The following is a 16,242-nucleotide window of genomic DNA, read 5'->3' as shown; positions in this document are numbered from 1 at the left end:
TCCGACCTGAAGGTGTGTAAACATCTCTCTGTGAAACGAAACTAATATCTAGCATGACCTCCCATGTGATTTCCAGTGGAAATACTCATCCTGTGAAGTTTCTACACAATATAGTGGCCAATAGATACAGTATTATCCATTTGGACCCTGTTCTCTCTTTATGGTATATTACTCTCCTTCTTGTCACTACAGATGCGCTCAAGAGGTAGAATATGTATCACTTAATACTCAGAGGGTTATATTTGAAATCACCATCCCATTGTTTTGGGGGAGGTAAAGGTAGACTCTACAGCTTGGACTTAAAGTTCATTCTGTTCATCTTGGTTCAGTAGATGTTTATTCAGAATCCGTTTTGTGTGAGGCACTCTATGGGATACAGAAATGAATAGACTCTATCTCTGCCTCAAGGAGACTAGAGTCCAGTGAGGGGCACATAAGCTGTGATTGGGAGAGTTATAAGGAATGAAAATAAGTTAGATTTTCATCTCCTTTCCTTACTCCCAGAGGCCTATATTTTGTTTTTTAATATCACAGTTGTTTTCATTAATTGGTGACTTCCCCTGACAAGGATGCCACCAGCATAGACCAGGACTAAAGTAAGCCACAGGGTAAGATTCTAGGAGTACATATTTTCACTGGTTTGAGCAAAATCATACGTAGAAAACAGTCCATATTATCACAGAGATGTGGGGACCATGTTTATGTCCCTTGAGACTTAATTAGAAGAAACTCATACTGTTTTGGAAAGCTTTTTAAAATAAAAGCCTCAAGAAATAAAAATATGGACAACCTAACCACTTATGGAAGTAGCAGCTCCAGAAAGTATAATTACAGCATTTGACACCTATATAAGTAATTATTGAAGCAATGAAGCTGAAGGAAGTCTCTGTTTTCTTTAATAATACACAAATGAACCAAAGTTGATTAACCAAATGTAATACACAATTGTAAGGTCATAATTCTGTCTAGGAACCTGTGCAATCAGTATCTGAACTAATTATGCAAAATTTCCACAGGAATGAAATGTTTCTAGCAAACTAAAATTTCTCACTCTTTCCAGACTATTCCTTATTGATTAAAATAAATCCTTTAAATGATTTAAGATATTGTCACACCTGTTTCTATTCATTAGAGATGGTTACTAAAAATGAAATGTTAATAAATCTGTTTTATTTTGTTGCCTATAGTGCTGTCCTTAAGTAGACCTGTCTGAGTTGAGCTACTACATGAATATAAAATTTATATTATAAAGCAACCAAGAAAATGTGACTAGAAACTGTAATACTTCAGCTGAATGCTGATTGCAGCTACATCTCCAGACATGCTCAACCCTGAGGCATTGTGACTCACCCCTCTTTGGGGATGGGCAGTGAGAATGATGATTTCTGATCCCCAAACCCCATCCAGGAATAATAATTTTTGTTTTTTACTGCTCCTCTGCAAAACTCCATAGATGCCATCAAAATCAAAAAGAAAAATGTGGAGCTTTTAATCACAGAGAGGGTACTGTGCAAAAGAATACCCTGTGACGACTAGCTGTCAGTTGTCTGCTGGACGCTTATTGTGCCTCAGTTAACTGCCTAGAAGATTAGTCAGGGTGCCCTTCTGAATTAGAGTGGGAATAGAGCTCTGTAGAAATCTTTTCTTTATGGTAGGAACCCTAGAAAACTTGTTTAGCCTGGACCTCATAAGTTTCTCCACCTCACTATTGTGCTCACAATCTATTCCACATCTATTCCACAGTCTAGTCCTCATCTGTGTAGAGCCACGAGCTTGATTTTATCATGTTACATGAGAGTGCACAAACATGAATGTTTAAATGAGAAACCAGTTTATCTTCAGTGAGCACTATTTGTGATCTGCTAAATGGCACCAACCACTTATTTACCTAAGGCTCCTCATCCAAGGACAGTCTGATGTACACCCCAACCTTGAGCAGCTGCTTTGCACTTCCTCCCCCTCAGCTTCAGACAACGTTCATCCTAGCCTAGTGAGGCACTCTGTGGTTCAGCTCAGGCAGGGAAGGGAAACTGGCTGGACTTCTCAGTGGTCGCCTAACAGTTCAGTGGATGACTGAACCCTGCAGAATGAGGCGTTCTCCTGGATTTCTGGACCCCAAGGCTTAATGTGTGATTAGCAATATTCTTCTGTCAACCTACTTGGCACACACTCGTACTTAATATATATTTGTGGATGAGAATGGTAGATTCCTCCCATTTGAGAGAGAAAATCTCTACAGTCCTTGTTATGTTTACATAGGGGTTTTGTGGGCAGGGGGGTGGGGAGTGGTAATAAAAATGTCTTTTAAATTTCCAAATGTAGACCAGAAATCCTTTCTTATATTAAAAAAACAGCCAAGGAAGTAAAATGTTTGTTAGCATAAAAATTAATCATCATTTCTCGTGAATATCTCTGAAGCTCCAGTATTTTCTTTTTTTTTATTATTTTATTTATTTTTGGCTGCATTGGGTCTTTGTTGCTGCACGTAGGCTTTCTCTAGTTGTGGCGAGCGGGGGCTACTCTTCGTTGCGGCGCGCGGACTTCCCATTGCGGTGGCTTCTCTTGTTACGGAGCACGGGCTCTAGGCGTGTGGGCTTCAGTAGTTGTGGCGCGCGGGCTCAGTAGTTGTGGCTCACGGGCTCTAGAGCGCAGGCTCAGTAGTTGTGGCGCACAGGCTTAGTTGCTCTGCAGCATGTGGGATCTTCCCGGACCAGGGCTTGAACCCGTGTCCCCTGCATTGGCAGGCGGATTCTTAACCACTGCACCACCAGGGAAGCCCTCCAGCATTTTCTAATGCAAATAAATATTCTCCAGTTGGCAGCTTTAAAATTGATCGCTTAGTTGTTTTCAAGTCAAATGCATTTTAGCATCTTTTTTCCCCTTTGATTATCATTCCTTTTCTTTCCAAACATTTAGTAAATGAAATCGGTTTACTACTTCTGGGTCGTCCTAAAGAAAATTATTTTTATTAATGTATATAACGAGGATTCCTTTTAAATACAAAAGTTTCAGTTACACTACTGTTTCATATAACAGGAACTGATTTGTTTTTCCATTATGTATTTTCTTTCCACTCTAGGCCTTTTCTCAAACAACAGAGAATGTATTTTGTATTTGCTCAAATGCTGTCTTCTGTATCCACATGGTTGGCCATAGTTCTTCTAATATTTATCAGCCTTTTCCCTGAGATTCTCCTGATAGTATTAAAGAATGTAAGAAGAAGAAGTGCCAGGGTAAGAACTAAGTTTATATTACCACCTGATTTTTGGAAGGGGCTTCAATATCTGCCGTGAACTAAAAACTTTATTTAGAGAATTGCATTAGTTACAGCATGTTAAACCCCTCCTTACAGGTTCATCACTTAATTTCCTCTTCTGCATAAAAAGTATAGTAAAAAACTTCGTTATCCAATGCAGGTGGTAAGTAGATTCCTTAATAGTGTTCTATGTGACCTTTAGCAATCCATATGGAGTATCTCATATGCTCCATATGGAATTTTAAACGGAAAAAATGATTTTTTTTTAATTTAACCTAGAATTTTCACACTGGGAATTTCCACACCAACATTCCAGCTTTAACCTTAGAAATTTCCCCATGGGTTGTTTGCAGATTTTTTTTTTTTAGTTGATAATCCCAATTTGCCTGTTTCAAACCTTTCCCCTTCCTTTAATTATAGTGCTGCTTAATCTCTGTGTTGCTTCTAGCCCTGTCTGTCCAGCAGTATATTTGAACCAAAGAGAATTCCCTGGATGTGGTTTCTACATCCTTCCCCTCTTGAACACACTTGTAAAAATTCAAGATTGTTTTATGAGTGTGTTTTTATTTTTGCTGCTTATATGGTAAATTTTTTGCGGGAATGAGAAGTTATTACCCTCTGTCAGCCTAATGGCTTGGCCCTGCATTGTCTGATATCTTTTGAGCCTTTCTGAAAAAGCCTTTAAACTGAAAGGGATAGATTAGCCTTGAAAATAAAACTTCTGGCAAATTTTGACCAACAGGTTAATTAAATATGTCATATTCCTATCAACACTAGCTCATTTTGCCAAACAAAACCCTGTTTCGATCATATTGACACCAATTAGATCTTGTAGCCCCTCCAAGGCAATATTTTCAAGTAGACTAAGCTATATCTACCTGATCTATTTCATTAAATTTGCCAACCAGTTTAGCCACAAAACTGGTTTGCCTTGATTTTTTTTTTTTCGTATTGATTGAGTCCAGTGGTTGGCATCATGCAGAATAGGGAACTAAAATGATTATAGTGGGAAAATCTTCAGTGATTAGATGTGTAAGAGAGGAGCTTCATGACACAAGTCAGTATCAGCCCCACTCAAAAGCAGTAGATTATCAGTGGCATAAGCCACATTGATTCTTGGTATACACGGCCAGTCACTGTATAGTTAGGTGGTCAGAACTGGCCTTAACTCCCTGCTTCTGCATGCCTTATGGGTGGAACTGCACACAGTAACGTTAACCTAAGACCACCTTAATCTCTCTCTAATCCTTCCAGTAGACCCCCCACTAACTCCTCCAGCCTGGTGTTTAGTCTTAGAATGGAAAAGTGGCATTTACTTGTCTGATTATACCTTTAATACAAGTTGAACAGGGATAAAACAGGTTCCTCCCAGAATGGCTCAAGTGGCAATTTGCATGAAGCCAAACAGAAAATGTCACAGTAAGAAATCTTTTGGTGCCTTGTTGTAATAGAGATTTGTCTAGGAAGGATCTCCTTATTTGGGAGTACACTTTGAGGAGTTCCTCGATGTTTTTCTTATTTGGGGTAATGGAGCTCATGCTAAATAATGGCTCACACCCAGCTTCATGCTGTAAAGATGAGACAAAAATCTCAGAAATCAAAACCTTCAAACATATCATCTTATCCTCTTCCTTAAGCCCTTTAAAAAAAAATTAGACACTGGCTGGAGGTGACTTTTACATAAATTAAATGGCTACTAAATATTTTAAATGTTTTTATATAAGTTAAATGGCCATTAAATGGAGGGATGCTACAAGGTAGTCACAGATAAAGACTTAGAACATTTTCTTTCCACGCAAACAGCAGATTCCAAACTTCTGTTGAACGAAAGCATGGAGTTCTGAGACTGCGGCCCTTTTTACTTAGCAGTGTAGAATGTTTCCAGGGTTCAGCATGAGATTTGTTTGCCATGGATTATGTCCATGATAGGAGGAATTCCAGTGTCTGTGCTGTAGCTTGGCATGCTGATATGCTAGAACAACCAGGAGAATTTCCATAATCACCTTCATTCGTTCACTCATTCATTCATTTATTCCTATCGTCACTGAACCAGTGAACATGTGTTGAACCACCTACTGATGAACATCTCTCTTTACATCCAGAGTCTGAAAGGCTAAATGTTTTTTCAGACTCTATGGGATTGTGAGGCTTGCAGATGAGACAAAACATTGTGGGCACTCAGCAGCACTGCCTTTTTTGTTTTCTTTTTTTCCCCTTGTGAGAAAAATGCAAGAGCAAAGTAGTGCATATGAATGCATAAAGGCCAACTGAAACATGGCAGCCATGACTACTCTGATAAGTCACATCTATTTACACAAGGCTCTAGTTGGCCACATCAAAGAGGCAGAGGCCACTTCTAAGATAAAGGAGAAAAGAGTATTTTAATGACCAACAGTCTGGCATCCTGGGTGACTTCCTACTTCGTTCAATATCCCTTGCTAAGACATTGGCCTCATTTTAAAGAAACGCAAAGGATTCTTTTACACTGGGTCAGCCTCATACCTGACAGGCTCCCTAATGGGATAAAGTGCGTGTCCCGAGCTAGAGGTAGAAGATCCCCCTGACTTCAACCAGTAAGCTAGGGACCCTTTGTATGTAGAGCCAGAAATGCCTGTGGTAAGTAGACTGCCAGTGCTATCCTCCTGTGAGTCTTGGCAGCTGCTTTAAGAAGGGAACTCAGCAGCGGATAGAGAAAATGTCTATGGCATTTGAGAAAGAAGCTAAGCCATTTACATTTAACAATTATAGAAGCAGCCTTCTGTTGAATTCTATTCAATTCAGCACACATTGCCCGAGGGTTGACTGTAAGCTAGCTGCTGTACTAGGTGTTGATCATTCAGAGAAGAATCAGATGTAGCTCTCACAAGGAGCTCTCACTCTAGTTGAGTTATAAAGGGGACTTATTTGGAACACTTCTGTAAGCAGGTATAAACAGAACAGTAGATTCAATACTATGGCTTGTTGTAACACAGCTGAGCTATTTCAAGGTCCAAGTCACTACCTCCAGAAGCCTCCACCACAGCTGAGTTCTGTCATGATATTAGCATTAGAAAGAATTCTCTCTTAGAAAATAGGTTCCCTCACTCGTTTAACTCAGGGGTAAATATTTTCACACCCTTATTTTCAGCAGTGTAGTTAATTCTTGAGCTAAAGTCCCATCATTAAGGATCATAGGACTTTTCTTTAGCTTATAAACTGACAAAGCCTCATCGCCATGCTGCTGACAAGCGTATGATGAAACTATCATGGAGCACTGAACAGTGGTACAGCAGATAACACTTTAAAGGAAATTTAAAGTTTAGGATTTTTGGTATTTCAAAAAGCTGTGTCCCCTCTTAAGCACATTTCTTGGGCTGTCTCTTAATCAGTGAAATACACCTGGACCTTCTGGCCAACTGGTAAATACCAGTTCCCATTTCCAGCGGAGGAATTCTCCACATATCTTTATGTAAAGTTTTCCCGTGTAAACCACCATGATCTAAAGGAGGCTTGACTTTGCCTAGTAGACATGGAGACACTAAAATCTAATGAGAATGGACCCAGCAACATGGCCATACCTTGCATGTGAGGTCTGCGCAAACAACAGGAAACATTCCATTACGCAGGGAGCTCTTTCAGAGTGGAAGACAGGAAAAGGAAGAATGTCAGGTGTCTGAGCAAAATTCCCAGAGAAAGCACTTTGGAGAATACAATTTATCCTTATAATAACAATGGTGACAATGATGATTACTATTGCAATCCTGACAGTGTCACATAGAACCAAGAGTTCTGAGGGTTAACAGTCCTGTCATCTAAATTAGACAAATATAAAGTTGAATCCTAACATCGTGGCTGTTGAGGTGGACCTTTATGCATTGGCCTCTTTGACAAACTGCTAATTGAGCCAGAGTCAAAACTCTCTAGATGACTGCAAAGGAATGTGGAAATTTCATACTGTTTTAGTTATCTCCCATCCTTCTCACCCTCCCCCAACCAATTGCTAGCTGTGTCAATTTTTTTATTGCTTTACTCTTTCCATGCTCTCTGCTGCCTTCTGTACTTTCATATTTCTTTTGTTTTCCTTTATAAAGTAACCTATTAACCCCTAAAATTTCTACTTCCTAGAAATACTTTTATCTCTGACCGTTGGAAACAAGGTTTTGAGCACACCAAAATGTGTTTCAGTTATAGTCTTAAATAGATGGGCTTGTATTTTAAACACAGGGTGGGTGATTTGGTATCATGTTAATCTTGTTGCAAGGTTTTTGCTCACAAAATAGAAGACAGAGCAATTTTAAAATTTTTTCTCAGAAACGAAATATTTATTTCTCTAGCTTTATCAATTGGTAATTTGCATGTTACCAACGTGTCACCAACTGTATTTAAGGTAAAATGTGAACAGGAAAAAATGTAGTTATGTTAAAATATATATGAATAAATAAAAATATTTGCCTTTAGAAGTATAAATGTTTATTAGACTGTGATAGATATATGTGTTACTTTAGCTGGTTTCTTTTTGTAAGCGTATTTCCATTAGCTGCTAAGGAGATAATACGGGTAATCTTGATTAGGAGAATCATTAAGCTCATCCGCATAGTTGACCACTCATCTTCTGTTTTGCTTGAGCAATACCAAAACCAAGTCTATAAATTAGCCTATAGCTTTAGGCACAGAATAAGAAAAAACAAAACTAACCTCTTAGGTTTTCTGATTAAACTTTAAGTTATCGGTTTTTACTTTTTCTAAGTGTTTTAAAGGAAAAATTCATAGCTCTTCAGCCAACACTTTTAAAGAGTCTCTATAGGAGAAAAGGGGGAAACTGATCAAATTATGTTAGAATAAAGGACGTTAAAGATTGGTTCAGAGGTAAACGGCACTGAAGTGTGGTTTCACCAACAGTTTTTCCATTATGTTAGTTTTGATTAGGTTTTTAACCTGGAACTGCCCAAGGGCAGCCAGTCCCTTCATATTCCATCTATGCAACTGGATAGGGGAGACAGTTACTTCAATATAGACTGGTGATGGACCCTCAGCCTAGCTCTCTGACCAGTGGATTTTGAACAGTGTAAGCTAGTGAGTTAATGATTAGAGAGGAGCTTTATTTCAATGAGAAACATATTTTTTAATTACTTTATTCAAAATAGTCAATTTTCCCATTAAGAAAAAAAATTTTTAATTGCTATACAGAGAAATAGTAGTTTGCTCATATAATAGACTATTCCTAACTCTAACTCTACTTTTACTTCAGAAAGTAACGTCTTCAAAACTAACGTCATTTCGACTTCGAATTCTCAAGGTTTCTTTTTAAATGTTTTACATTTCAGAGAATATTTACTTTTTTTTTTTTTTCTTTTTGGTTTCTGCATTTCTCTTTTTTCTACTGCAATTTTCCACCTTTTGTGCAATTGTGAACAAGGTAACGAAACGCCTCCCTTCCTCAGGAACATCTACTATCTTCATGCTTTCTCAAACTTCCAGCAATCACAGTTTCTCTTGGAGTGAATAAGGTGATTTCCTTTCTTAATGTTCCAACTTGCTTGCATTCTCATTTGCTTGACATCATTTTCTGATTCTTTATGAAAAATTCTCATGACTCATCTTTACATCTTCTATTGATACTTAAGAATATTTTGTCATTTTCCTTTAATCATTTGTTCACCTTCTCAAATTGTCACACTGGAGAGAAAGTGATTTTCAAAAACTTGGACTGTAGGTCTGTAGTCCCATTGGTTCCTGGTCGTAGTAGAAGCCACAGTGTGTTACAGCTAGTCTGTTCACTAAGACAGGAATGTTTTGCACAAATTCCTCTTTGTTCAGTACACTCACAGCACCGGCACAACTCTCAGAGGTGTTCACCAAAAGGATGGGAAGGTTTACTAATCGAACCATACTGACTTCATCAACCGCATAACTTAACCAGTGTCATTTCAAAAACCCAAGTTTGCCACGTACTACTAATGTCTGTACTCTTCTACCATGAAAACAATTCAACTCGAATTGGAGACTTTCTTAGGTCTTTAAATGTATTCATTTAAATGTTACGCATTTGCTGTAGTGTAATCATTTGTACTTTTGGCCAGAGGAGTAGTCTGTAGGAAATTATTTTTTTCTTCGTACATTTTTATCACCAGGTAGGTTAACCAATCTTCAAATGCGTTAAGTATCTTTACCTCACTATTACAGAGAAATCTGAGCTGTAAAAAGGCATCTGACTCATTATCCACCAGACCTTCAGTCAGACCTCTTCTTTTACGAACATTCTCAGACGAATCTAATATATTGTAACAGGTACCTAGTGTTAAACAAGCGGGCTGGCTTTAAAGAAACAGATTAACAGCATTATAAAGAAAAAATGAAAATATCACTCTCTAAATTTTCTCTGCTGTTGGTGTGGTGAACTTTATACTATTCTTTGCAAAAATATAAAGATGCATTGCTTGGAATATGGAGGAATACATATTTTAAATTTGCTAAGCCCCAAATAAAATTTTAGGCGTTTTCCAGAACTGAAGGGCAATACAGTATATTTAATTTATAAGGGGCATGTTGTCATGGCATCACGTGAAAATGCTTGTTAATACTGATTAGGAAATATAATTTTGATTTTAAAAGATGATTTGGAAAAATTGAAAATAAATATTCCAAAATTGCATCTGTATAATATCAAGTCAGTTTTAGCACTGCATGTTCTTTTGGGAATTATGTGAAAATAATTCAGTGTGTTTGTACCTCCATGTGCTGTGTCTGTGTTTCCAGGTGTATATTTAATGTCCTTGTAAATGTCTGATCCCCAAGTATATGTTAATGAACCAATCTACTCTAATCACTTTTTGTAGTGTCAAGTTTTATTCAAGCTAAATGTTTCAACTTTCAGAGGTAAAACCTTTCCTAGCCATTCAGGGGAATGCTAGCCTAATCATATAGAATGCTTCATAATTAATTTTTCCAAAAGTGAGTAAATTAATTTTATAACATTGTTTCATTTACCCCCCAAAAAAAGATTTGGAAGGAATTGATATGCCATGGGAGGAATCCTTGAACTCAGAATGACTCCTCTACGTGTACTCATTTTCCCACTGCAGGGGCCTCTGTCACCCTAGACCTTTAAAGGTCTTTTTTTATCCATCCATGGGAATGTAGAATAATTCATGAATGAGGTTTACAAGCTTGTCAGCTTGGAAACAACTCTATATGGCTTAGGTCAGGGCTGTCTTTCATGCCCACATAAAAATTAATGATCAGCATGAATGACAGTTGCAGGTCAGTTCACTGTGATGCTGACAATTGTGAGTCCGCCTCATAGGCCCATTTTTTCATCAGCTATCAACTCCCCTGCCCTCCAGCAAAGAATAAAAACTGAGCTAACGGATTGAATCCATTGGTTCTTCTAGCTCCTACTGTTCATCACAGTCTGCATCTGCAGTGTTATTTTGGAAGCCAATTCATTTTGTCTCAGTCTACATACATCCTTTTACCCATTTGGAGTGACTCACCTGCTTATGTTGTCCCTCGGTAATGAATCTGCTTCCCAGTAGCCTTCAAGGTCTTTGACTATTTTGTTCCAGATAGCCTTGTCCTAAGCTGAGTGATGCATTTTAGCTATACTGTTTCCAGTGAATTTTGTATCCCCCTGGATTGCGTGCCTTAGCTTGGTCTGTGGTTTGGGAGACTAGGCTGGGTAGCAGACACTACTACTGCTTTTGGTCTCTCCAGGGCCTTAACCCCTACACTGCCTAACGCAACTGAGGAGGTTTTTTCAAAAAACGATTGTTTTATTTTTAATGTAGTTATTTCTTCTAGGAATATATTTTCATGTGACATTATTTCTTCTCCAAGGAAAATATTTGGCAATTAGTTTAGCCACCGAGTTTGTCCTTGGTTGATAAGGGAACTGCCTGACTCCTTTTATAAGTTCTCGATATGAATGGCAACCTTATTTTGGTTAGGGTCACCCTGACCCTGCTACCTGAAGAACTAATATGAGAGAATGGAACATCAAAAGGAATGGAAGGTATTCTAAAGAACTTCTAGTCCAAGTATGGCAAGGAAGGTGCACCTAAAGGGGGAGAAAATAGTACACCCCTTAAGGCCCTCCACTACTCAGGTTTTAAAAAGTTGGATTTTTGAGTGGAGAATCAAGGATTAGGTTCACTCCCTTGACATAAGACTTCCACTTCTCCACATACCTGATTTATACTCACTGATCAGTTGCCCTATCATGCCCCATCCTGATCATAGCATGTGATAGCGTTTAGAGGACAAAGAAGAATCTACAGATTTCTTAGGGAGATTTCTGTGGTTTCTTTTCTAAAAGGATGATGAATAAGAAAAACAGGAGTCAGTTGACTCATAGATACATGATCTACCAAAAAGAAAATTAACTTCAATATTATAGAGAGGAAACATGTTTCTTTAAGTAAAGGAAAAGTACTTTCATAACAGTCTTTCAGAACAATGTATCTTCAGACTTTGTCATAATTAACACAACCAAAAAACAGTTGATGCATTCATTCAGCATGTCCTGAGCATCTGCTGTGCACCAGACACTGGGCTGGGTGCTAGAGATAGAAAGTTAAATAAAATGTCCCTGTTTTCATGTCCCTTCTGTCCCTCACAGACTAGAAGGGATCTTAGTGGAGCTAAACCTCTGCTGTCCTAGTGGTACCAGTTCTTAAAAGAACCCTGGAGCAGTCCAAAAGCAAAGAGCAAGTCTGAATCTATTCAGCTGACAAATGAATAAAGGATTCAAAATTGGTTATTGTGTCACTTTTTTTTTCCCTGCATGTGAATAAAACTTGGCAGCTTTGTTAAAACAATTGTTTTATTCTCATAACAAAATTTACTACTTGATTTATTTTTGAAAATGCTGAACAGATGGTTTTACATTATTAAGATAAAACTTTTAACTCTGTGTATTTTAAATCTTTCAGAATCCGAATCTTGAACTGCCTATGTTATTGTCCTACAAGCATATTGACAGTGGTTACAGCTAAAAGAAAGCATGAAGAAGCAACTACAAAAAGTTATCATCTCAGGATACTTGATATGCAACAAACTAAACCACTATCTTATGTCTAAGGTTCAGAATAAACGTCCACTAAGATACCAAATGACTCTCTTAAGCATTTACAGTTATTGTAAGTAGCCGTTATGGCCAAAGCTCTAAGTTATGAATTATATGAAGGTTGAAAGCAAGAATATTTAGAATTTCTGGCTTTAGATAGAATAAAATAACTACCAAGTGGGTGCTCTTTTAACCCATGAACTCTGAATGGATTTAAATACGATAGTATAAAGTAGAAGTCATGCAATGGGAATGAATAGATTTTGCTAATATTACTTTTTTTGCCTGGCAGAAGAAATAGGCAATTTGGATCACATTTCTTGTTCCTGCTGAATGATAATGTTAAATTATTTTTTTCAACATATGAAAGGAATACTTGAAAATATAAGAGTACTAAATCAGTGCATCAGATAGTAGTTAATCCTTTCTGTTCACCCACGTGCTAATTTTGTCTTGATTAGAATATCCTTGCCAAAAAATAACTTGAAAGGTGGAAAGAACGTTAACCCTGGGTATTTTTGCAAAAATCAAAAGAAATTATTTATTTTTGTTCTTCTGGATTACACTTAATGAGTGTAAGGCTACTAGATTTGAAAAGAAAGCATTTCCAATCAGTAGCTCCTCAAAATAGTTAAGATATAATAGATTTTCCCAATATTAGTTGTACTGGGATCTGAGGCAAGATGGGCAAAACCACAGTTACATAAAAATAAAGGCCATTCTGAACATCAGTCTTTTATAATTTTTTTGTGGAGAGGAAGGAAGAATAGCTTAATTTCAAACTGTTAACGGTTTTTATTTGAAAGAGGTTGCATCTGTGCATATACGCAGCACTTTTTTTTTTTTTTAACTTGCCGATTTGGGAGGAGGAAGGGTCCATAGCACGACTCTGAACATGAATGTTGTCTCTCTTAGCAAACTTGGCTAGAGTAATGGTCTAACTCTAAACCACGAGATTCACCTTGGTAAAGTCCTTGACTTACTGGACTAGAGGGAGGTTTTAACCTCCTAAGGAGTTCACCTAAAACATATAAATGTGGTGTGTCTTTATTAAATGTTAAAATTAAACACGCTTTTTTCGGATATAAGTGACTACATTTGACTACTAGATTGAAATGGTCTTTTAAAAGGTATTTTCTTACCAGTTTCCATTCTTGGTTGTCTTTCTGGCATGCCTGTACTATTATTAGTGTTTATATTGTACCTTGATTTGGAGGAGTATTAGATTCAGTCTATACCAGTGTATTTATAAAGTCCATATGGCACATTTGATTCTTCCATTTGTATTTTGTGTTAATGTTTAGGTGTAATTTTTCTTAAATTTTAGAAAGGACATAATTTCAGTTGTCAGAAACCATTCCATCATTACTGACCCTTTTTCATTATTTCATTTGTTCTCATCTATCAGTATTATTTTTGAGTATTTTGTTAGGTGCCATCACACCTTCCTAGGTGTGCTGTGTTCTAGTAGCCTAGTATTTGGGGCAGTCTGCTGAAAACCAAGTCCATATATTCTTTACCTATTCCAAAGAGCTAAAAAATCAGACCCAGGAGAGTTTTCGATGTTTTGTTGTTGTTCTTGTTTTTATAGTTGTTGCTGTATTGTTATTGTTGTTCTACATAAGAATTATAAGGACTGTGAATACAGAGAGCCCACCTTAATTAGAGAGGCTTGTTTAATGCAGACCATTAGAGATGTGACATAATCAGAATATCTAGGGTAGTGGAAATGTAACTGGTGGCATGTAAAATTCCTTGCATCCTGGAAGAAAGACAAGGGGGATTTAGAGTTGTGTCTAATAAGCTACACGTTACACTGCAGCTCAAATTCACGATGGCAGTGACGTGTAATATCATGGCCTAGATCCTTGAGAGGGACCTGACTTTATTTTTTGAAAGATATTTTATTAGTAAGCAAAAAAATTGGTTAGCGTGGGGTTAGCAGATGGAATAACTTGAAGTAAGCCATCCAGTATTCCTATCACTACAATCTAACCACCTTATTTTGTGTCAGAGAAAGGGGTAAAATGTAATAATAGGATCATATACCCATCATTTGAATAATTTTGAACTACAGAATGTCCTTGTAGTTTTCACAGCTGTTCTCCACTCTTTGAGGATGTTACCTGCGAAACTGAAAACATAAATTCCATATCTACCACATTTACACCAGCAACAGTATAAAATACAAGCCTAAATTTGCAAAATCCATAATAATTTAGTGATGAAATTTTTTAATAACATGCAGTATATAAATGCAGATTTTATGCAAGTGTTGACGAAATCATTTTTCAGCTTGCAAAATGGGACTGCAATATTACATTTTTCACTTCAGCAATTTTTTACATCGTTTTTGCTTTCTATAATGAATGTGAATGCCATCTTTTATGAATGCAACTTGCCTTTTTCATTACAGAAATTTTGTTTGATGTAATCAATAAACTTTGGTATGGTATGGTTGATATTTTTAGCCTCTTTTTTGGGAAGGTCTGTCTGACGTAAAAGTAATATGGAAGCAATTTGGTGATGGGAAATAAGTTTCTAATTGCCTCTTTGCCTGTACAACTCACAAAAGACTGACCACTTCTGCATACGTTCAACTAGCACTTGAGGGCAATACCTAATTTGGGGAGTTTCCGATATTTGTGGGAGTTTTGAATAAGGCTGTATCTGGTTGCTGCATACGTAAAAGTCCAGCCAAATCAGCAAATACATATTGAAAGTCTGCCGTGTGCTTGGCAGTGCTCACTCTTTGGAGGTTGTACAATACATGGTCTGTGTCTGCATCCCATTGAAATCATTTGATTCTTAATAGTGTGTGTTTACACCAAAGGTGTGTGTGTTTACACCAAAGGTGTGTGTGTACACCTTTCTGTTCCTCGCCCCCCTTCCCCTACACCTCTCTCCCCCTCTCCCCATCCCCCTTCCTTCCCTGTGTCGTTGCTCAGCCTGCATCTAAGGCCTTGTGAAAGTCCTTTTCCTTGAAAAACCCTGCCCTCCTTGACTTCTAAGAAACTAAAGTCTCCACTGTAGCTGGTTTCATTACGTTTTTACACTTCAGTCTCTATATTTTTGTAGTCTTTTAATCCTGTTAGTCTTTGACCTACATTTAGAGCATTTCCTCTTTTTTTTGTTGTAAAGTGGGAAATGTGCTATATTTGGAGGTAAGACCTGAGTTAAGTTTCAGCTTTGCCACTTAGAGCCATTTCCCTCTCAGTCCTCTTTCTTCTCGCCTATAAAATGGTGTCTTGGGGGTGAAGGGTGATCAAGTGAGGTAAAAGATCATAATTGCTTTGTAAAATGTCATTTGCTAGTCAGCTGAATGCACTGCTATTTTTCTATTAAGGGGTTTTGTTGCTGCTTTGACATTTTTAATAAATAGTTGTCATTTACCAAATTTTCATAGGTATGTCTTAGATTCTTTCTACCTTCCTGGAATTAGTCTCTTCAGGTTTCCTTCCCTTCCCCCATCCAGCCTATTAAGACGCTGCCTCACTGTGTCGTCTGCCCAGGATTGGCCAATAAAGTAAGTATTGTGAGGGGCTGAGTGGTTTGGCCCCTTCAACAAGAAGCACATGCAAAGGTTAGGGGCTGAGGTTATCACTATGGTTATTCAGTGAATGTGTCCGCAGCTGAAGTGCTGGATGCATACTAATGAAGCTTGAAAGCCTGAGTTCTGGGAATAGTTGTCAGGAAAATGGGGGGCTTAATTATTTCACAACATTTTTTAATTAATTTGACACGTATTTCCCAGCAACTGACGGGTAAGGAAATGTGGCCTCAGTTCCTAGTACGTGGACCCATTGTGGACCAAGCAAGTCCTCATCTCATGGGCTTAGGAGCAAGTGCTATGAGCAGGCCTCTGGCTGAAAGAACAGTGCACCTCTTGGTGGAGCAGAATGCCTGCTAGCCAAAGGTCTTTGGCCCTGGCTCTTTGGGTGGA

At 37.8% G+C, this 16,242-nt stretch overlaps 1 protein-coding gene across 6 annotated transcripts in view; it reads left to right on the top strand.

Annotated features, from left to right (window-relative positions):
• ATP11C (ATPase phospholipid transporting 11C) overlaps positions 1-14,696 on the top strand; it is a 166,697-nt gene extending 152,001 nt beyond the window's left edge. The window contains exons 28-30 of one of the 6 annotated variants that reach the window (XM_059910936.1): positions 3,080-3,233; positions 9,419-9,523; positions 12,166-14,696. In XM_059910936.1, the coding sequence (XP_059766919.1) occupies positions 3,080-3,233; positions 9,419-9,520 (256 nt within the window). In that variant the 3' untranslated portion in view covers positions 9,521-9,523; positions 12,166-14,696. Of the gene's footprint in view, positions 1-3,079; positions 3,234-8,651; positions 8,743-9,418; positions 9,524-12,165 lie in introns of those variants that run through there. The other 5 variants (XM_059910937.1, XM_059910942.1, XM_059910938.1 and 2 more) reach the window with 5 other exon arrangements.
• Positions 14,697-16,242: the final 1,546 nt, after the last annotated feature.

Source organism: Balaenoptera ricei, chromosome X (assembly GCF_028023285.1).
Source record: "Balaenoptera ricei isolate mBalRic1 chromosome X, mBalRic1.hap2, whole genome shotgun sequence".
Classification (NCBI taxonomy): domain Eukaryota; kingdom Metazoa; phylum Chordata; class Mammalia; order Artiodactyla; family Balaenopteridae; genus Balaenoptera; species Balaenoptera ricei.
The sequence above is the reverse complement of the archived record's forward strand: the minus strand, read 5'-3'. Positions and strand labels throughout refer to the sequence as shown.